We start from the raw sequence: 23,173 nt of genomic DNA, 5'->3' as shown, positions 1-23,173 counted from the left end.
ACTTTCAGACTTTTTCTGCAACAGAAGGTACAAATCTAAATGTCACCTTGTATCAAGATAAAGCGTTTCACTGAAGAACCAGGATATTTGTCAGGATCATCTTATTTAAGATGACTAACGCAGCGATAGCCCTGAGTCTGTATTTTGAAATTGTCAGTAGTAGGACAAGACTAGCTCGTTGTTTTTAGTAAAAATGCTAGTTTGGTGCTTAATAGTCTTCTATCAAGAATTGCACTTTGATAGTCTGCACAAATAGATCTGCTGATCTAAAATTGTTTTAATTTCTAACATTTCTGATCAGAAGTAGAGGTATGATATCTGCAGCAGAATATCTGCAATTAGAAAGGTGATTAAATCACGTCTTTAACAAACCTCAAATACACTAATGTGCAGTTAAGTCAGCATATTTCATGGCCAGCTCAGATTTTGTGGTTTTTATCTCTTAACTTCACTACTATCATTAACCATGGTTCATTAACATGCTTTTCTTAACCGTACTTCTATGCCTCCTCTTCCATTGATGCTCTTGATCGGCGCGTGTAATGGCTCGGTTCTGCGTGAACTTCCTTCCTTCATTTCACAAAATCTCGAGTAACGTAGTTCTCTCCGAAACTTCAGCTTCTCTGCTAAACTTGGCTACACTTGGCCAACAAGCTCAAAATTTACGGGGTGGAGGAAGGCAGGACTGGTAAACGGATGGCTAGGCAGCATGCTGCCATCAGCCTCGGTTCCCAAGAAACCTGAGCAAAGGGAGAGAGGCGCCTGTCTGGTTAACCTGACGCTATTCCCCAGATGCACCACAAGACAGCACGTTGCAATTGCATTAAGCCACCCACCGAAGCCAGAAGCGGCAGGGAGGGAGCGGGCCGGCCAGCAGACCGAGAGCGGGGAGCCCCTGGCTGCTGGGGGGCCCCTGCGCGCCTCCGGCAACCCAGAAACCGCAGGCCCGGGCGGCAGCGCTGCCAACCGAGGGCTGCGTGCGGCTCGCACCGTGATCTCCTTTTATTTGCCTCTGTCAGAGGCACGGCCACAAAGCCATCAACAGATCTGGCCCCTTGCCGGGAAGCAAGCAGCCGTTATTTCCGTTGGAAAGGGAGCGATGAACCCACTGTGGCAGGGCCGGCCGGCGGGCGCGGGCCGGGGAGCGCCTTGTTCTGGGAAGCCGCGGAGCTGCTCGGCCCCCGCCGCCCGTGGCCTGGCGAGGAGCGGCGAGGAGGCCGCCGGCCCGATGCTCCCCGCCGCTTCCCCGCCGGTCCGCGGCTGGAGGCCGCCGCCCGCTGCCCCTCAGGCTCGCCCCGCCCCCCGGCTGAGGCCACTCCCTGGGGCGGGGCTTAACCCCCTCGTGTCTCGCCCCCGGCGTGCGCATGCGCAAGACACCGTGTGGGCGGTGAAGCCAGTCCGCGGTTGCGCATGCGCTCTCAGGGATCCGGCGCTCTTCCCCGCCGAGCGTCTGATTGGCTGGCCGGCTCCTTCAGGCCAATAGCAGTGGCGGTTCCTGTGGAGGCGCGGTGGTCCCGTCTTCCAATGGGATTGGCGGTTGTTGTCAGGTGGCGGCTGTCGCTGCCCTTCCATCGCCAGGTGGTTCTCCGCCAAAGATGGCAGCTGCCGCGCGGCCGGGGCCGGAGGAGCTGGCTCTGCTGGAGAAGTTGCTGGGCCTGCCGAAAGGGAACAAGTACGGCGTCCAGGGGGAGCGGAAGGTGAAGGGAGCGAGGAGGGGCCGGGCGCGGGCAGCGGCGTGCGCGGGCGTCCACTAACCCCCTTCCCCAACGGCTTCCGACCTCGCCGCTTCCCCTCCCGCCTCCCCGTCCCGGCCCTGCGCCGTCCCCGCCCGACGATTCTCGCCCACCCCCGGTGCCACGGTGGCTGGGGGCTTCCCACCCCCCGCTCTCCGGGGCGGGCGGGCCCTGTGCGGGCCTCAGCCGCGGATCCCCGCACGGTCAGCTCTGTCCCTGGAGCAGGGGGGTTCACCTTTTCTCCCTCAACCCCTTCCTTTGCCACCCGCCTTCAGTTGTGGCTGTAGGGCCTTGCTACCTACTGGCAGGTTCTGGAACCCTCTTCCCTCTGCCTGTGGAAAGGTTATCCTGTGTCATTGGAGGGATGTCGGCTTAAAACGTACTTGTTCTTACACCACTCCTTAATTATTTAACAACCCAACTGGTATTTTAATGCTATTACTGTAAAGCATAAATCTGAAAAATCAAGTAACTGGACTTGTCTGTAGTTTTTCTGACTGCACATTCAGTGGAAAAATTGAATAGTAGTCAAAGACTCTTGGTACAGCTGCAAAATGAATATTACGCTTTCAGCTTGCATCTTACATTAATTAAATCTGAACATGGATAGGCTTCTCTGTGTGGTCAGACACTTTAAAAAAAAAAGTATTGCGTTTTAATCAGTTTCTCTTCTGTCATTTGATGTCGTAAATGTCTGAATGGGCTGTAGTCTGTTGCGGTGAGTTTCAATTCATTCACTTCATTTCTGACTCTTAGCAGTTCAGTTTCCTTTCTCACAGTTTAACATGCGGTAATGTCACTAACAAATACACGGTTAAAACAAGAGGTATGTTGTGTTGTCCTCCCCTGATACCAGTGAACTACTAACTTCTGTCAGAGTATTTGGCAATAGAACAGTAAGTATGAATAAGCATTTCAGTAAGTCTGGCTACTGCGACCTGCTCAGAGCAATTGGATGCTACTGACTTTACAGTCTTAAGTCAGAGTCTTGAATTTGAAAATGAGTTAAAAATTTGTTAATAAAATTTCTGCCAGTGTTAGAGCAAGCAATACTATTTCTTGCTAATATTGACAGAATTTGATTGATTGGAGCTAAAGGTGTCTTGGTTTGTCAATGTGCATGTGTTAAATACATTTCTTCTGTAAAAACTGAAAACAAACCACTCCAAAGAGTAAAAAGAGAACACACGCTTTTTTTGCTGTTACTACCTTTAGTATGAATACTTCTAAATTCTGATATATTGCTTTTAAGATCCTTTTGAGGGTCTAGAAAAAAACAATAGCTATTCTTCCAGGGACTACTTTTTGAATGAGTTGTTTGGTATTACACTTTTGTTTCCCCTTCTAGGTTCCTGTTCTTCAAACAAACAATGGTCCTGGTCTGACAGGGTTAATGACCATAGCTGCCCACCTAGTTAAACAGGCTAAGAAAGACCAACTGCTTGGAAGTACTGCAGAAGAGAAAGCTGTTGTTCAGCAGTGGTTGGAATATAGAGTGACTCGAGTAGATGGAGGCTCTAGTAAAGAAGATACTAGAATAATTCTGAAGGTAAGGAGTACTTCATTACCTTGCCACTGAATTTTGGAGTGACTAGAACTTGAAGAAGGTTACAGTGCTAATGTGTGTATGAACAACCAATTAATAAAACTGAGCAAACGCTAAAGAGTTGGCAGTATCTTTAAGTACTGGCTTTTATTCGGCTTGCTGCTTTTCACTTTTATTGACAAAAATACCCCAACAACCTGAAACAGGAGGGAAAACAGCTTAAACTGTAAAATATATGAAGCAGAGTTTTTACAGTGTTTTATGGCTGTAGTGCTGTAAACTACCCAGGGTGTTCCAGATAGTTTAGAGATTGCTCAGCTGCCTAGTCTCTTATTAGCCATGGAAGACACCAGTTTCTTACAATCTTCATAAAATCTCAGTTATAAACAAGTTGCCTTGTATTTCAAGATAACACTGCTCTGATTTTTTTTAAGAGCTATTCCTATTGATTTGGTAATTATGGAATACAGGCCGTACTTGATGTTGTGGTAATTGGTGTTGATACCAGAAGGAGTTACGGGACAGAATTGTGTGTGAAAAGTGAAATCATAAAGGAACCTCTGCAAAACTGCCCTTCACATCAAGCTACTCTGTATGGAGGCTTTGGTCTGGCGTATTAAACTTTTCTTGTAGTCTGAAGCTTACTTCCTCTTAAACAGGTGGAAGCAGAAAAGAGAATCTCAAAGGTCGCCCTGTTACTTGAGCAGCCAGATGGCAGGGAGTAGACAGCAAAACTTACTCTATTTCCCTTCTTACTCCTTGTGACTGGTAATTAGTATTTTTGCAGTCTCGTGGGAACAGAGCTTGAAGAGAATATTTGCTTTACACTGTTAAGTGCTAAGGGCTCTGTTTACTAAGTGTATATGAAACAGCAGTGAAATTCGATCAATTTTTAAAGTATTTATTTTTTCTAATTTTAAAAGTATGTTTTAGATGGAAAGTACACAATGCCCAGTGCTACTAGTGAATCTGGGTTTAGAAATAGCTTTGTGAGCTGCAAGGTATTAGGAAGGTTGACTTTACTTGAGGCTAGCAGAGAGTTAATTAATACTTCTGAATTTTGTTAGGTGTGGTGGGTCTTGAGTCAACTAGAACTATTGCAGAAACCAATGATAAATTGAAGCAGTACTCAAGAGTTAACACACCGTGTTACTTAAAATCAAGGAAAACCTTGCATCTTAAAATGGTGCAAAGCAAAACCTTGTTAGTAGTCTGTTGTCCTTGTCAAACTGACAGGCTCCTTGATCTTGAGGACTTGGAATATCATGCCTGCTTTACCAGGATCAATTTGCCAAAAGCCGTGAAAGAACCATTTCTCTCACTTACACCCCAGATAATCTGAATTTTCTTCATCTCATTGAATCTATGGAATATCTTCCATTGGTTAAGCATGAGTTTGTTTATATTGCTTCTCTTCTGTAACATCTCTGGTCTTATTTTCTACGTGCAAATGCTATCAAAACTTTTACAGTCATGGTTACTCTACAGATAACGCATGAAAACTGTCTACCATTTGGGATTTTCAGAACTAGGTTGAAGGAGGCATTGACTAATCAGGATTTAACTTCAGGTTTAGCTGTACTTTTGAACAGGTGGTATGACTACATGGCCCTCAGAGGTCCCTTTTTTCTACTTACTTGTCATAAAGTTTTTTTAAAAAAATATTACATAAAGAATTTCAGTTGTTTTCCAAACAAACTTGTGATGCCTTTTTTTCCTTCCCAAACTGTGAGAAGACCATATGAGTATAAATAACCAACTTTTATTTACATTTCTTGCTCTTTTATCATATAAAAGCCAAAAGCAAGTTTTCTGTCTTGTTATAACAAAATGCATCTGCTGCGGATGGCTTAAGTGATGATACGCACGTGTGTGTGCTGACAAAGCAGGTATTTGCAGAACTGCATTTGAGTATTAAAGCTAGACACAGAGATATGATGGCTTCATGCTGAAGCTGGTATCTGTTTTCAGTTTTAGCCTTAGCAACACTGGCAGTGTAGAAAAGACAATGTACTGAAATACAAATTTGTGGGTAGATCAAGTGTTTCCACACAAACCAAAATTTCCTTGCTGAGAAACAGTCAGTGTCATTGAGGGAGAATCTCTGCCTTTAAGTATATTCTAATAGATATTACCACTTTAAAATTTTCCTATGGATTTTTTTTTTTCTTAGCAGATGTTGAATGGCCAGAATTTATTTTGACATAGGGCTGCTCTGGAATTGTTCCAGCACTAATAATTTCATAGTATAGCAATTAAGATTTTTTTTTTTTAATTTGTTCTCTTGCCACCGTGATTAATCAGAAAAAGACGCAGCCTACCATTAAAGTATACTGCGCCAAAAGGGAGTATGGGTGAAAAAAAGAAAAACTAAAATTGGGAGGCAAGTCTGAGATTGTAAGTTTTACGACGTGTCTGGAATACACAATGGCAGTCTTGGGACAGTTGCAGCCTAGAGCCACAATTTATAATAAGCTGCACCAAAAACAGTTCAGTCGCTTCTGCTATAAACTTTAGGCTGCCTCTATTTAACCCTTAACTGAGGTGATGTGGTTCTGAAAAACATCAGTAAATAATCGGTTTAATGTTTGTTAATTTGAACAGGAAGGGGTTTCTGTTAGCCTTAGGAAAATATGTTCTTAAATTGTTCTTACTGACATGTTGACTAAAGCTGTTACTTGGCATGAAAACAATCATGAAGTAGTCAGACCATCTCAGCCAGCTTTTTTATATTCATTCAGAGCAAATGCCATACTGTTCAGAACCGGTCAATGAAAGCGCTCTTTGGGTTTCGTCTAACTTTGATTTGAGCTCCTATACTGAACAAAATAAATGGGAGCAATGCCTCTGGACTGTTCTTCAGCAGCTATGTAGGAATGATGACTGTCAATAGCGGTGACAACATAATATCCAATGCATTATGTTAACTTTCTTTTCCACAAGGTGAGAGAGTATTTTCCTTGGCTTTTTTGATGTTTGGTTAGTGGTAAATTAAGCTGCATAGCAAAAGATCTGAAAATTACTGAGTTGTTGTGCTTGATAATTAGTAGTTTTTCTACTCTTCTGGGAAGGAATTGAGAACCTTTATGAAACTTTTGTGCCACCAAATGTCTACTTAGATGGTAATGAATTCCATTCAGGAGATTTGAATGTCTCTGCTGTGTCAGTTTTAGATATCTAAAACTTGAGGGTTCTTTCCCCCCACCCCATCTTCAGAGGCATATTGTAAATAACTGGGAGCTTGTACTTGAATTCACAGAAAAGCTTCCACAGAAATGTAGAAATCTCTAGTCTCTGAAGGGTAATTATAACCAAGATTTTTTTGTACTACTTTGTGTCTCATACAAAAAAATGTTGCATGATTTCAGCTAGTTTTGTCCTAACATCCTGTTCTGTCTGGCTGTAATCATGAAATCCAATTAGAAATCTGAATAAGAGAGCTTCAATTCTTATCTAATGTGCTTGTTTGAAAAATTACTGTTTCCACAAATATGTAAGCAGGTTAATCCATGCTCTGTCCATACTGTTAATCCACAGTTCTTGTATGCTGTTCTTTGACAGACTTCTAAATGGGATGCCTACCCACTTTGGCAAGCTTGTCTAGCAAGCGTTTTTTAAACTTTGACTTTCCATGTTCACTTCTCTCCCTCTTCTGTTAGCACCAGGATATTTTTGTGCACTTACAGGTGTAAAAGTTTGAATTTTGATTATTTGAGCAACATTTGTTGATTATTTTTCTTCTGTCTTCTACAGGAAACTCAGTATGTTGAATATAATATTCTTCCAGATCCAGTTTAGCTCATAGTTTGCCAGTTAGACAGAAAAGCCTTGCAATAGAATTAAAAATATGGCTACGCCCCAACAGTGAAATTCTGCTTTTCTTGGATATGCAGAATTCTTTTCTTGGGTTCTGCATTGTCAGAGGCTTGCCTGGGGTGTTTGAGTGTTCAGCTCTTTGTCTTTGCATGGTGCGATATAAAGGCATTTAGGGCATAAATGACCTCAAGAATATTGCTGACTGAAAGGATGTGCTTCTGTGTGTAAGAGAAGTACATACATCAGCAGTGCGGTGTTGTGGACAAAATATGTAAAACAAAACCGGAGTATGATTAGATCCGTTGTAAGAAGCAACTGTTACTTATCTGAGCTGCCGTCTCAACGTGCGGTGACTGGAAGGGATTCAGTCGCCTTAATGGATGAATTGGATTACAGGCAATTAGATTGCATACTTAAAAGATAGTAAGCGATACCGTGGGGTAGCCAGAAGTGTGCCGTGAATGGGATGTGTTGAGCTGTCACTATAGATACGGGCTGTAAATTGGATTTTTTTTTTCCATAGAACAAGCAAATGGAAATCCATCGGTTAGTCCATAAATAATGCAACATCTCTTCTTTCCGTTGGTTTTTCCCCCCTTGTACCCAAATTTGAATTGCTGCAGTTGTTCAATGGGTATTAGTGCATCAAACTGCAGTTATGCCTTAAATACCTGTCTGAAATTTGAGAAAGGGTTTCCTGAGGGATTGCAACAATAAGTGCATATAGTTACAAGTGACTTCCAAGACTATTTCAGTCCTTTAATATTGGGATTGTATATACGTAATCAATTTAAGTAGTGACATTCAGTATATGAAAGACAATGATACAAGCGACAGCAGCAGACCTGAATTTCCTGGATGTAATGAAATTCAAATACAGTTTTGTGTTTATATTTTCATTAATCTCTCCAGGGTAGGAACACTATTTCAGTTTAATACCGTGGTCACTTAAGAAAGCTTGACTTTCAGGAATTTTAACACAGTTGGCCATTAGCCAATAATATAATCACCTATGGGAAGCATAACCCATGAGGCAAGATTAACTAAATGTGCCTAGTGCACGTGGAAAAAAAAACTGTACTGCGGTGTTTCTAAATTAGCTTGACTTACAAAATTAAATCAGAATATCTGTCTATATTTTATGGGAGGAAAGTATATGTTCAAAGACAGAATTGTAGACTAATGATAATTTATCCAAAACTAAACCATTTTTGTCAAATTCAATTTGCTCAGTTAACTGACTTGATAAAATTTGATGACCCAGAATAAATAATTGTTCATGCTGTAATGGTTTACCTTGCCTTTAAAGTTTTAGGATTTTTTTACTGGTTAATATTTTGAGTATACATGTGCAGTATATTCAAAGAACAAATTTATTCTTTGTATGATATTAACTGATCTTTGTATGATATTAACCCATCCTGAATAACTGGGCAGACAATATTTCTGCAGAGAAACTAGCCTACCTCTTGAAGATAAATAATCTAAGAATTAGCATGCCGTAACTTCTTTGATACAGAAATCCAAAATTTTGAGCAGGGAAATAACTCTGTTGATTGTACCTTCAGAGATAATGAGCTTTTTACTTTACAAAATCCTGATTCCCTAGCCTAGACTAAGAAGAAAGGGGGTGGTAGAGGGGGTATATCATTTCAGTTGTGTTACTTTTCATTATAATGCATGTTGAATTTCTGGTCAATCAAAATGAAAAGTGCTGGTCAGAGAATCTGTGTCAGAATAGACGAGTTTGTTGGTTTGTTTTTTTTTTCTAGTAAGCAGATCTCTAGATATTTTTTCTTGCTGCAAGTTTTTTGTTCTTAACATTGCATTTGCCTGTGTTGTGTGTATGAAATTCTGCGGAACTGTAGTTACATGTTTAAAGTAACTTGAGAGCTAACTAACATGAACAAAGCAGTAAACCAGTCTAAAGAAAAGAAGCTACATAGCCAGGGGCAGATGACCTTACAGAATTTTAACTATGCAGGGGTTAATATTTTTCCCTGATTTGCTCTAATAAAAGAAATCAAAGCAGACATGAGGATGTTTAAATATTACAGAAGTACAGGAGTCCTGTCATGAAGAGGTTATCAAAGAAATAGTAAGGTGGCATAACGGAGTCAAACTTGTCAAATTCAAATGCAAGGTCGGATGTCTTAAAGTATCAGCATTTTAGTTTTGTGGTTTGTTTTTTTTATGTATGCACTGTAGGATAACTACATATCAGTAAAATTATGGAACCACAAAAACCTGCAATATGCTTAAGGCTAAATGTAATTTTTAAATTGTTCACTAATTATTAACCCCCTTCTCCTTGCCCTAGACTTTTTTTTTAAGATTGTCTTAAAATGGAACATGCTGTAACTGAGACTGAAAAATTATTTCAGGGACTTTTTGAAAAATGTTAGTTATGTTTAAGCTGTTTACCTCTGTTTCTGGGCTGGGGGGAGTGGGTGGCTTAAGGAGATCTCTGAGGAAAAAGGAGTGCATTTACTATGAGTTTTTTCAACCAGCAGAGGAATACTAACAGGGAGAGTTTCAAAACCCAAGGAAAAGCTGCTAAACTGTTTTTCTACATTTCTGAAAATAATATTATAAAACTAAAGCTTGCTTGTGCTGGGATCGGGGTTAAAGTTGCAAATTTTGTTTGCTGTTACATTTCTCTCTTTAGAGGGAAGTAGGGGGCAGAAAGGTGTGTAAGTTGGATGAGAAGTAGGTAAGATATGGAGAAAAGGAAGGGCAGGTGAAGAGGTAGAGCTGATGAGTGATGCCTGCATTCTCAGAAGTGATACACTTGAGCAACAGTGAGTCTGTCAGCCTCCTGTTTTCGCGCAGAGAATGACTGCGTACAAAGGGCCATGAAAAGGGGTCTTTCAGTAATACAAATTTGAAATATTTATACACTGAACTGAAATGGAAGCCTTCTACTACTCTCCTTTATAGCCTCTGATATGGAATTGTTGAGAGAGATGATCTTAAAATGCTGAAGCAGTGCTCTCCTCATATGGGCTTAGATAGCAAATGAATTGACAGTATCAGTCATTAAGAATTGGTAGCAGTAATTCCAACATTAATAAAAGCAGGTGTCAAATGATACCAGCTGATGGGTATCAAGTTTCTGGCATTGAGCTTGAAAGGTTTTTTGTCCACCACCCCACTATCCCTTTGTGTTTCCCTGGCTCTTGCACATTTGCTGTTCCAGAACCTTGCTGACCGGTTGCATTGAGTCCTGGAGGACAGGAGAAGCTGCTGCTGGAAGAGCAATATACTCTCCTTTGATCATAGGACTGCATTTTCCACTTAACCAAATGTTAAGTGTATAACAGCAGTGCTTCTGAGTCAATGCGCTAATAAAAAAAAATACCCAACTCTTGCATTTTTGAATTCCAGTAATTTGAAGCCACAAAAAGACAGATTTGAAAGTATTTCAGTGGAGTCAGCTTAATATGTAAAATAAATCACACTTGTATTTACACAAATTTGAGTGGATATAAGTGGGGAATTATGAAAAATTATGTGCCAGCAGCAAGCTGGCTAGCACTTTGTTTAGAGACCAACATTTAAATTTTACTGAATTCTTGCTGTCAAAGAATTATGATTTTTTTTTTTTTAGTTTATTATCTTGACACTTTTTAGAATTTTTTCTTCTTTTAATGTATTTCTCCTTTGCTGAGTTGGGATAAATTAAAGCTGGCGTTTATTCTATGTGCATGGTCTCCAGAGGCAGTGTTCTATTGTTTTTAACAATTACCTTAATATTTTGTCTTACAAAGTCAATACTACAGCAGTGTAATGACTTTTTCCTTTTTAGGATCTTAATGTGCATCTTGAAGATAAAGTCTACTTTGCAGGACACGTTTTTACCTTAGCAGACATTTTGATGTACTATGGATTGCATCATGTCATGGTGAGTGTTATTTGCGTTGTTTTTATATATACAACTATCATAATTGTTGTTTATCTAGAGGGCAGTTTATTGTTGTAGAAGCTGACCTACTGAATTGATCAATGACAATTACAGAACAAAAATGGAGAGACTTCTTATAAGAACTTCAAAGAAAACTTGTTTTTAAGTTGTTCATTTTTTACTTTTTTAATATTTAGCTATGGATCTGTCAAAAGAAGTATATTGTCTGTAGTGTCCAGAATGCTTTAGTTTCCTCTGTGTAACGTAACAAGGATGATACCTATCCCTGTGTTTCTAGGTATGAGGACTCTATCTGTTCAAGTCTGAAACATGACTGCTTACAGAACTACATGGGAAAACAGATAAATGAAACTGAAAGGACATGTCAGAACTGAAAGTACTAACCTTGTTAGTATTGGAGTAATGCTGCTGGTGCTATGAAAGATGCACGTAAATTAAGTTCCTGAAGGATGAATGCATATAAAAGTGTGAGCCATAACAAAATGTCATTTGTGTTTCAACACTTAACGATAAGACTTGATAACATACAGAATATGAAAATAACATGGGGAGCTGGTGCTTAGGAGGGGAAAAAAAAAAAACCACCCACAACAAAACAGAACAAAAATAAAAGTTTGTACTGAGTGTAGAAGATGGTGAGATTCTTTGTAGTCAGCTCATGGTTTATTCTGAGGTGATTACAAATCATTGCACCCCAAGTGGTAATTTAAAGATGGAGGTAGAAGTTATTTGTATTTTGGTGGCTGGAATGTGGTTGTAAATGAGCCGTCCTTCTCTGGAGTGGGTACTACTAAACAAACCAAAGGACTTACACAAAAAGGTCTGCTAAATTCTTGGGAGAAGATAAAATCAGTCAGTTTTACATTAGAAAATTGGGGGGGAGGGGATAATCAGAAAAAGATGCCTCTGAAAAATGCATGTGTGTCTGAGAATCAGTGAATTCAATCAACTGGGTGAATGGTTACTTTATACAATTAAAAGCAGGGCTCTGGGAGAAGAGTTGAAGAGTGCTACACTCCAAAAGGGAGGCTGGGGGTGGGGGGGAGATCAAGTAATGAAATACTACCAAAAATGAGAGAGAACTTGTGTGTATGTATCTTGACTGTCCGGGAGTAAGAGTTCAAATGAGAGAGTGTCAAGCAGAGGAGAGGGAAGGGAGGCTTCATTTCGGAAGGTTTTTTAAAACATGTTAGAGTAAGTCACTTAGAATTAATTCTGTTAAATCATATTTGCCTTGTAAAATATCTTGAGTAGTAGGATAGATGTGTTGACTAGAGTGTCAGAATGGGTTACCTTTCACATACGATATGTAGACATAGAAAAACCGTATAGTACTTTATAAAAATATGACTGTATATGCTGTAAGAGAGTATGAGTTCAAATAAGACTTTTTTTTTTTAAACTTAAGCAGGGGAAAATCAAGCATATTATAAATTTAGAGTTTGCTCTAGAGTAGACCACCTAATCAAGAAGAAAAAATACAAGTTATTGCTTTGGGAAATAGAACAGATGGTAAAAACAAATGACTTGGTGCTCTTGGGTGCCTGCAACCATCCAGACTACTTGGGACAAGTTTATAGTACAGCATCTGTTTCTGAAATGTTTGACTTCATGGAAGATAATTTTCTGAATTGGAAAGGTATAAAGGGCAAATAATGGGGTGGCTATCCTAAATAAAGAAGAAAATCTAGAAGCTACTAGCTAGGAACTACATGTATTTTGAAGGTTTCAGAATTGATTAATATTAGTACTAAACTATAGAGGTAAGATCTTGAACTGTAGAATCCTGTTGTGATTGGGTTTTTTAAATTATTTTTATTTTTCCTGCAATGAGAAGAGAGTATGTCCAGAGCTGCTTCTCTGCCCTGAGATTTGGGGGTGAGGAGGGCAGGGAAAACTGCTGCATCTCTTAACATGATGTGGTCTGGGGAAGCAGTTTGTCATATCCACCACTGTTTCAGCTAAGCCTTGTGCAAAATATCAATAAATGTTTCCTATAATCCTTCAAGAGAGGAGGTAGAAATGGGAGGCACAGCGGGGGGACGGGGACAATGACACGACCCACAGTTCTTGCTGTCCATCAAGCTGTCTAGAAAATTGATCTGAAAACGGTACTGATAATGACCTTTAGGATTAATCTCTCTGCTTTTGATAGACTAACAACTACATGCTAACACAGACATTAGTAATAGAATACTGTAAATATTAGTGACATACCATGATTGTCCTGAATGAGCCAAGTATTATTAAAACTTTAAACTTCTTTCATTCTTCTTCTCCCTTCTAGTTATCTTAATAAGCACAATAGTACTATGTGTTCAAAAATCCATATTGTGGGAAAGGAATTAGTATTTTAATGAGAAAGAGTCAGATTCAGAGGTGGTGTTCAGGCTTCTTGCAGACCGAGTCTATTTTCAGTCTACTAATTAGAATACAGACCTGTAATAATGAGGCAGGAACTAAATTTTATACGTTGTTGTTCTGCATCATAATATAGGTCACAAACACCCAAAAAGTGTAATGCTTGATACCAGCTGTCTAAATTAGCTTTTTCAGTCCTTGTGCTTTACATTGTTGTATGAAATTCCATGTCTCTGTGTATGTAATATAAATATTGCTGTCTTTAGACACTTGGATTACTTAAATACATATGCGGATAAATATGATGAACAATGAAGTTCTACTAGGTTAAAGGATAGATTGCAGAGAAAACATGAATTTGGAAGCATTGCTTGAGGATAGCTCAGGCAATCAGTAAGCACTAAATTCCCCCTGTGGTAATGAACTTGTTTTCATATCACTTTTTTTTATTTAAAATAAAAAGGTTTCCCTATGTTTTTATTATTAAGTATTTTCAAACAGCACAAGTCCAGTTCTATTTAAGAGAAATAATCAATTCAAAGGTTGATCTGTTCTTATACTTCAAAAAATTTTGTCAGAACCAAAGAAGTAGTCTCAAATCTGTAAGTCTGAGTTTGAAAATTTCTTTAATAAGGTCTAGAAAATAACTTATGGGTGAAATTTATATCTGCAAATGGAAGAAGCCTCAGTCAAAATTTTGGGGTCAAATCAAGTACAAAACAAAGTTGTTCTCCTCGGGTCAGAACTACTAATACTGAACTAAATGAGACAGCAATACTAGTTTATTTTCCAGTTATTTTTTTCCGTAATGAACATTTCCTGTAATAAACAGATTGCCATGATTTTTTGTTAATATTCACTAATATGCTTCTTTTCTTAATACTGGGATAACAAGCTTTCCTTCTAAAGAACGATGCTGGAAATGGTACTTAACGGAATTACAAAAAACAGTTTTACTTTAAAGAAAAGATTTAATTTTAAGTATGTTCCTTTAACAGCAGAAAATTAGTCAAAACTGTGTGAAAGTACATGTATTTCATTAAATACACCATTCAGCTGTTTTTGTTTTCTCTTTCCCTCATATCTAAAGGCTAAATTTAAAAAGTGAGGTAGTATCTTATCCTTTTCTCTATCCTGAAGAACTTCAGATGTAGGCAGGTATTTTTAGACTTCCCATGCAGGGTCTGGGAGTGGGAATTTATGCCTGCATCCCCAATGTTACTGAAAGCAAATATAATTAAAGCTTGTGTATTTATAGCCCTTCTAGAAACTCTTCTAGTTGAATTGTGTGATGACCGCTTGGGTTACCCTTTGTGAGCTTTGTGGTGGAAGAATAAGACTTCTTTTTTTTCCATGACACAAAAAAAAAGCCTGTCAAATTGAGTGTCTGCTTCTTTGGTATTAAAATAATTGCTTTAATAGCAAATAATTATTTTAACAGCAGAACAGCAGCCTTTCTTAACTTGGGGGAATTATCTAATTTAATGAGGAAGAACAGAAAATACCCATCTAACAAAATGTTGTAAAAAATGCCATGGATGTGATCTCTAAACAATTAACCTAAGAGTTATGTTCAGAGTAAAAAGTAGAGCATGCCACAAAGTGCTTTTTAATATATTTCACTGATAAAGTACATTATGTAAATAAGTAAAAATATCTTGCTGCTTGTGCCTAGAGTACAAAAAGGGGTTTTGTTATTAGAGTAACTGTCTGGTTTGCCCTTCAGATGTGTTTTCATTAGTCCTCCTCCATTCTGTTAGTGTAGTTTTCCAGACTTCATTGTTGATTTATGTCAGAGAAATGTGAAGATTGAGAATTATCAGTATAAAATTATGGGGAGGAAATACTGTATCTGCTGCAAAATCTGAAGTTTAGTTCAGCATTTTCATAACCAAGTGCTTACCCATTAAAGACATTGAGAAAGGGTACTGTAATTATAATTCTAAGTGTACAACACTCACGGAACTTAGTGACAGTATTTTTAGTATCTGCTCATCCTTAAATATTTTTCTTCACTTTCAGTAATTTTAGATGGCCTTAGAGTACACATGTTGCTCTTATGCTCTGTGTTGCTTTGTAAATTGTTCTACAGCTTCATACCAAGCACCAGCTTCCCAGTACCATTAATTATAACAAACTGCAGGTGATCAAAAGCATCTTCCCCTAAATGGTACCACATGGATTTTAGCTTCCAATTTTTGTTTAATGCCTTTAAAAATTCCGGAGTTTTTCCCCTTATCAGTGTTATTCTCTTCCACTTCGGTAATGCCAATTAACTTTCTTGTGTTTCTAGCTCAGCAAAAATAAGATGTGGCTGTGTTTTAATTGATTTGTCTGTGTACTTCTATTAGACTATATAGCTGTAGGAATAGTGTTTACATTTCCATGCCAGCAGCAAGAAAAGCAGATTTTCTCATACTGCCTGAACTGGGGTTCATAAGAGTTCAAAATTGCAGAAGTTGTTGTGGAAATACGTGTGTGGTGCTATGCTTGTGTTCTGGCAGGTGAGTCCTGTCGGAAGAAGAGCTACTTGGCGTTAGGAGCAGCTGCAAGACCCCTGCTTCTCGTTTGTTGCCACAGTTACTATGGTTTTAACTTTACTGTTCATAGAGCTTTAATGCTATGTGGCATTGGTTTAGAATTCCTTCCTGCAACTCCTTGAAATTCTTCTTCCTTGGTATTTTTCCAGTGGTTCATCTTCTAGTATATATATATCTCCTTATTTTCTTTTTACCTCTACATGTTTAAAGCTTTCCAGTTTGAAGCCAAGTGCTGGGCTGTGTGAGAGAACAGTAAGGAGAAGCAGTTTTAAGCAGCTCTTGAAATCAAAAGGGCTGGTGTGTCATGACGTGAAATTTAACATGACAGTTTTAAACACGAGCTTTTGACTCGTACAGCTGAGTAAATGAGTATGTATAGTTCTTCCTATTCCTCTTCTTTAAAGTTTGTTGGACCATATTTGTTTCCAGCTGTCCAGTGCCCAAGATCAAATTTGCAATGAAGCTGCATTATCCACGAAATCTGGTGTGTGTCGAACAAGGCATATAAGGAATATGCCACCTGCTTAGCTTTTGAGGAGGGGATTAACCTTGATTAGCTTTAGAAGTCTAAACATGAAAAATATTAGGTGTGTCTAGCTAGTGATTTGTCTGCTAAAACTATCCTCTACAGGTGTGCCCTTTTTCATTGGCTGCAGGTGTTGTCAAGATGGCTGAGTTAAGCTTGATGGCTAACTTAGTGAACTGAAAATGAAGTGAGGTGAATCCTGCAGTGATTGGTTTAAGTATTGGTGAGATAAGATAGGGTAGTTAATGTAAAGCTCATGTTTTAGTCCTGATGCAGTTTTTGTAGTCTGTTTTGAGGACTACCCCACTTGTAATTCAGTTGTAGTAGGCTAATGTGAGGAAACAGATCTTTGTCTAAACTGATAAGGTAACTTCATTACAGAGGAATGAGGAGATGTAGAGTTGCTAATCAAGAAGCAGTAATACAGGTGATACAGGATGGGAATAGTTGTTCTACAGCTGGCTTGAAAGACTCTGAAGTAATAGAAGACTTTGTAGTGAAGCTTTGAGGACGTTCCTGACTTGAACTTGGAAGACTATGAAAGGTATAGTTAAGATCTGTAATTGTAGATGACTTTATCTGAGCCAGTCCTCTGATAAAAGTAAAGGTAGGCTTGAAGCTTCTCATTAATCTTAGGCACAATTCCTGTGGCAAGGAGCTGTTGCAATAGCTATGTGACGGTTGGAGGCTTCTTCCGGACTGGTCTTGCAGCTCTTTAGATCTGGGTTAAAATAAGCAAGTAACTGTGCTGTTGACTAAAGAACTCTGGTGAACAACAGGACCTCAAACTGTAGGATTAAGTCATAGTGCTTTAAATATGTTAATGAAGCGTGGACAGGTTTCCTGTTTGTTTTGCTGTAGTAATTTGAATCATGCTATTGCTATCTTAATAATGTGAGCTAGCACATCGGAACAGTTAAGTGTTAAGCTATGCTGTTTCTTAGTAACTATTGTATGACTGTTGCTCAAAATGAAAACAACTTTCAATTTTTCTATCCAGTCTGAAATTGTCTGAGAAAAACTTATTCCTGTACTTACAACGCACCTTGAAATACAAAGTAGTCACTTTGCCTGTGAGGCGCCTGCTAGATTAATGTGAAAGACTTGTGTGTGTTGTGGAACTCTTCCCCGCCCCTCCCAATGCTGTATGCGAACCCCAAGAATAGATGCATTAAGTTCAAGCAAGCTAACACCCTTTTCCGCCTCTCTATCCTGCAAATGTATATTCCACCCTCCAGGTCTGTTCATTTGAGTAAACTAAAAGTAAATACATATTTTGGGCTGTGACTTTTAATAGGCGAAATTAAGATGGAATACTGCTGGACTCTAACAACTTTTTATGAGAGTTGAAATCAGCTGTAAAACTATCCACTTGTATTTTACCTTACCATGTGTTACGACAGTAATGATGCAGTGCCTTGTATTATTTCTTCCCCATGCAGGTGGACCTCACGGTGCAAGAAAAGGAGAAATACCTTAATGTGTCTCGTTGGTTCAACCACATTCAACATTACCCAGGTGTTCGACAACATCTGTCTAATGTCATCTTTATCAAGAACAGATTATACACTAATGCTCATTAAGGAAAATCTTAATGTCATATTGGAAGGGTGTTCAGGAGTTTAGAAGTTATACTGTCCAAAAACCACTAACTTGCAAATACTGGTTTGTAACCTTCTGTATGTGAACCAAAACTGTTGATCCCTCAAATAATACAATTTCATTGAATTGCTATTGTTCAGTCAAGAATTTGAACTAGTTAAAAGAATTGTATCATGTATCTGATTAAATGCAGCAATGGTAGAAAGATGGAAATTGAGTTTTAATTCACTATTTTTTTAAAATGAAAAGTTCTTTCAATTAAACATTCAAGGGTAATTACATGGAAAAAATTACTTATTTTCCTTCAATTATTAACTCCTTCTGCTATTTATTGAATTTTTACATATGTCCCGCTTTCTTTTCATTTTATTTTCCATGGATGTTTACACTAGTTTTGTAAAAGTTAAGAGCTATATTGTGTGCCAAGGATGTGAAAAAGGGAACATGCAAATGTTACAAAGTATTTATGTGACTGAATAAATTATTTTAAAACTGTAGTCTTAATTTGGCTGTGAAACTTTTTAAAATTTTTCTTCGGTAAAGAAAGTGAAGATTTTAGTTCACTTGCTACTTCATTTTGTGGTATACAGACTTCTATTTTGATTCTAGAAGCGTTTTCTTTCAAACTGGGTAACAAAGCTAGCGTTTTTAAAGACTTTGCATACGTCTCGCTTCATATGGTATTTCCAGACAAGTGCAAATGCAAGTTTCAAGATCCTAAAAAAAAAAATTTAAAAAAATCGCCCTCCACTTAAGATAGTAATGAGCTAGTCTGTCAAGTTCACTCTCAATGTTTTAAAATTTCTTTTAAAACCAAAGACACTATTGTTGAGTCAGACATTTGGACAGGTCATTTCACTGTAGAATGCGGTCCCTCTATTTTTATTCTTAACAAATTTAAAAGTGCTAACATAATGCCCTAAGGATACATGTCAGTTGGGTAATTACCTTCTGCACAATTCAGTTAACATTTGTTTTAAAACACTGAAGGAAATACAAAAATATTTTGGTATTTTAATTGATAAACTTCTGTGTTGGTTTCTACAACAGTGTTCAGCAAATGACTTCTCAGCTGTTCTTTTGTCTTAACTTGTGTGCTACTTTAAGAGCCTCCCACCCCATAAGGTAGAGATATCTTGGATAGCTGTTTGAGCGTTTCGAATGTTACAAGGCCTTAAGGAAAAAAGTAGGTAGATAATGAGATGAGGTAATTAAAATATATCCTAACATAAAAGGACAGAAGAAAATTGTGTAAGGAAGCTTAACTTGGACAATTCCAGCTTCTTTAATAGGTGTTTTCTCTATATACGTAGTTTCTTTAGAGGGTTTACAGGCACACAGTGTTACTTTTAGGAATGTCTTATATTGTTAAAAATGAAAATATTCTTGTTCGGTTTGAAAAAGTTCTCTTTGTTTCCCAGCGGGCTTAATTCTCAGCTTCTACCATTTTTTCCTGTTAGTTACTCTTGTTCCTTGCTATTTAGAAGCAGGCCTTGTGTACTTAATTATGAAGATCTTGCTGAAACCTTGAGATCTGCTCAAGAATTGTGGAGTGGGCTTTAGTGCAAAGGTACATTACAAACTTCATACTCCAGACTTCTCATATTTGACTACCTGAGGGCTTCGGCTTTTACTGTCAGTACTTGCACGCTTAATTCCCAGTTTATTCAAACATTTGTTACTTAGTAATATGTATATAAGTGAGTTTGCTTTTTTGCCCCACTTATGGCTGGGAGCAAGTGATGATGAGACTTAGAAAAATACCTACACTTCTACTAAATTCTACTATCAGAACTATTTTTTGTTTCTGAAGGGGAGCATGAGCAGGAATCATCAGGTCAGGGTTCGGGGAAGTTTCACATTCATCTTACAGATCATTTGTTTTTATATATGCTATTGCAAATGAGAATGATTTAAGTTTTGTAAAGTGTATGTGCAAGCCTTCATCCATGGAAATAGCAGCTTATGTTACAGCTAAGAACACTGAAATGGAACCAGAGCTAAAAATATTGCCGAAAACAATACTGTCGTCTTTTCAGACAAGTTTTGTAGGGATGATGCTGTGAAGTGTCTTTTTTTTTTTTTTTTTTTTTTTAAATCCCAAACAGCCGCTGTTTCCAAGTGTCAGGATTTCTCAAGGTGGCTACATGCTACTGCTGCAGTATCCCCTAGCCTCTTGTGCCAGTTTTATTTTCTCTGGTGTAGAACAAAAGTGTTACTTGCTGCTGAAATGTAAAAAAAAAAAAAAAAATGTTCAGCTAACAGAAAGATGAAATGTTTATAAGTGGATTAGTAAAATTTAACTCTATACTATCGAAAAGGCATTTGGTCATTATCATATGCTAACTTGAGCATTTCAATTTTCTCTCCCCTGCACGGAGAAAGTTAAGGGGGTAGAGGGTTAAAAGCAAAGAAGGATGAATTGAGACTTTGCCTTTAGAGAGATGACTGGGAAAACCAGATGGTATTGATTTCCTCTCTTCTCCCCCTTTCTGTCTAATGCCTTTTGATCACCAAGGACAACTAAATTTGTAAAAAAAACTTCTGAAAAATCATAAAAATGTAGCTTGGTCGATCTGAGATTGTATGAGGTACATTTTTTTACGGTGATGCTTCGTATTATTTACGAATGAGGTGTACTGTACGTGACCTCTCAAATTAACATTGAATGTCTGTTTAAAGAGAGTGCGCGGGTAAAGGTTCTACTGTTTTAAAAGCTACTACCACTTGTCTTTCTGTTTCTGCAATATTTTATACTTTCACTGAACATGAGTAAAAGTGACTTTTCCTCCCTTGTAACCCCCTTCTTTCTTAAAATTTCAGTTGCTGAAGGGCACAGTAAATACTGTGATGTTGTTTTACTCTTGTTGCTTCGCAGTTTGATGATGATGATGGCCACAGTGATGTGTGGAATTTATTGTCACAGCATTTCATGAACAGTGACACTCTCATTTGTTAATGTATCTCATCATTGCAGTATTATTATTTTGCATAATTGTTCTATCTAATTTATTCAAGGGGCCTGACATGTTATGGTCTTTTAAGTATGTGCCTCTAGGACTGAGGTTGTTGCCATATGGTGAGATAGTGCTGCCTGACAACCTTTCAGCAACTGAAGAATTCAGCAGTGAAATAAATATGATAATTGTAAGTGTTCAGTGAAATCTTACACTTACCACTTTGACTTGTCTTTTTCCCCTTGCTGCCAAGATGGCCACGGCTTGCAGACAAGCCAGGGTGAAACAGGTGTTCAAGTATCTCCTCGGATACGTTAGAAATGTGCTGATGATTTTTAGTCGTCTTTGTATGTGTTAACTTCATTTTCAAGTGAGCTGTCGGAGTTCACTTTGACGTCAGAAGTCTCTAGGGGCAGTTCTTGCACTGAGACTTATAACTGGGCAACAGCGATTTATAGAAAAATCCAGGTTTAATATGGGATTAAAGGAGAGTGAGTAGGAATGAGAAATTTGAGAAGATCCGTATTACACTTGACCAAAAAAAAAAAAAAATTAGTTCCAGTTTAGACCTGGGTACTAAGAAAACCTGACCATTCAGATGGAACTGAAGCTTTTCAGCAGCAAAACTGTAAAGAATTTTTTTATGATAGCTTAAATGCATGGCATGCTTTTTGTCGAGTTCCTTTTATGTCATCAGTGATTTACCTACCAGGTTGGCATCCCACTTTTCCACACAGAAACCAAGTTAGGAGGTATCACATCTGGTTAACAACTGAAACAGTCCAGTCCAGCAAGTTTTGTTACCTTTTTTCATTGCCCATCCACAGTCAGTGCTTGGTTTCAAGAAGTTTGCACCTCTTGAATTGCCAGAGATTCTTTGGGTAGAAGGCCCAACAATTGGACAGTGAAGTCTCATAGCTATAGCAGCTGAGCCGTTTGCCTGGAAGAGGTGGTATTTTCACATCCTTTTAATCTTTTTTTTTTTTTTCTTTTTTCTTATAATACTTTTCCATAGCCTACCCTACCCTTTTCAAAATATATTTAAAACTGAAGTAGCCCTTCTCTCAGGAATTTCTTACTACCATCTGAATCTTTCTAAGAACATAGGCCTAGAAATGGGGAACTTATTTTCTTGTAATGTAAATCTTAAGCTTCCCAATAGGTGTTATAGCTCATTGAAGTATCTTGATGAAATAATTCTTCAACTTCTCTCTTTCTCTCTCTCTCTCTTCAATTATAATTATAGCTGATGGAAGAGTAATCTAGACTCTTCAGCATGGGTGTGGATCCTGGGTTATTAGCAGGGAGTTGAGACTAACTAAGGTTTAAGATGGACACGAGTCAAAGTACTCGTGTAAGTAAGTAAGACAAGTAAGTCTTGTAAGTAAGACAAGTAAGTCTGGTCCAAGTAAGACACTCACGTATGTTAACTGTTTTATATGAAAATGTGACTTAGAAGTGTTAACACGGTTTTGTCCATGAAATAAAATATACCCAAGTAACATTACAGATGAGAGCTCTCGGACTTGGGCATCTTTGTTCTCCTCTTGGTTAAAAAGCAATAGAAGATCAAAACTCTGCTCATCAGTACTGTGGATTTGGAAGAGACAAGGACAAGGTACTTAAAAAGGGATTAGCTGAGACAGATGAAAATAAATAGATAACACCTATGAAATCATTATCAAGAAATCCAGTGTAAGCTCTTTATTCAGACGTCTGGTTCATATTCTTTCTGATCTGCTAGCATCTTACGTTTGCATCTCTGCAGGTGATTCATGGTTTGTCTGCTGCATGAATGCTGAAGATGGGAATAGAGACATTATGATGATTTTTCTCCAAGTAAATTTGCCTTGGTATGGCCATAAATTGATTTTATAATTGTATGTGTATACAGAGCCTCATATGTAATTTTTTACTTCTTTTTTTATTTTTTTGCTGAGAAGATGGATCAGTAGGCCTATTTGATTTTTTTTTTTTTTCTTTTGGTTTTCAATTTTATCACTTTTAATCTTTGGTGTGTTTCATGGTCTTTAACTTCAAAGTGTAATTGCAACGATGCAGCTGCTTAATGGATTAATACATTTAATATTTTCCCCCTAAGAGCAGTATTTCTTCTTTGCATCTATAATTGGATCGTGCTGCTGCTGTCCCTAATGGAAACGCCAGG

At 38.2% G+C, this 23,173-nt stretch overlaps 1 protein-coding gene across 1 annotated transcript; it reads left to right on the top strand.

Moving 5' to 3' along the window:
• The first annotated feature begins 1,560 nt into the window (after positions 1-1,560).
• EEF1E1 (eukaryotic translation elongation factor 1 epsilon 1) lies at positions 1,561-19,881 on the top strand. The gene is made up of 4 exons (XM_082325144.1): positions 1,561-1,697; positions 3,082-3,282; positions 10,904-10,999; positions 17,890-19,881. The coding sequence occupies exons 1-4, from the start codon at positions 1,596-1,598 to the stop codon at positions 18,028-18,030; spliced, it is 540 nt and encodes a 179-aa protein (XP_082181270.1). The 5' UTR covers positions 1,561-1,595; the 3' UTR covers positions 18,031-19,881.
• Positions 19,882-23,173: the final 3,292 nt, after the last annotated feature.

This window comes from Platalea leucorodia (genome assembly GCF_965183815.1).
Source record: "Platalea leucorodia genome assembly, chromosome: 1".
In the NCBI taxonomy this organism is placed as follows: domain Eukaryota; kingdom Metazoa; phylum Chordata; class Aves; order Pelecaniformes; family Threskiornithidae; genus Platalea; species Platalea leucorodia.
Note: the sequence above shows the minus strand (reverse complement) of the source record. Positions and strands in the feature narration are given on the sequence as shown.

What these genes read in the sequence shown, in the direction of transcription:
- EEF1E1 (XM_082325144.1), top strand. Translation starts at nt 1,596, where the DNA reads ATGGCAGCTGCCGCGCGGCCGGGGCCGGAGGAGCTGGCTCTGCTGGAG. An exon ending in ATACTAGAATAATTCTGAAG is followed by an intron (nt 3,283 to 10,903) that starts GTAAGGAGTACT and finishes TTTCCTTTTTAG; the next exon opens with GATCTTAATGTGCATCTTGA. An exon ending in ATGGATTGCATCATGTCATG is followed by an intron (nt 11,000 to 17,889) that starts GTGAGTGTTATT and finishes TTCCCCATGCAG; the next exon opens with GTGGACCTCACGGTGCAAGA.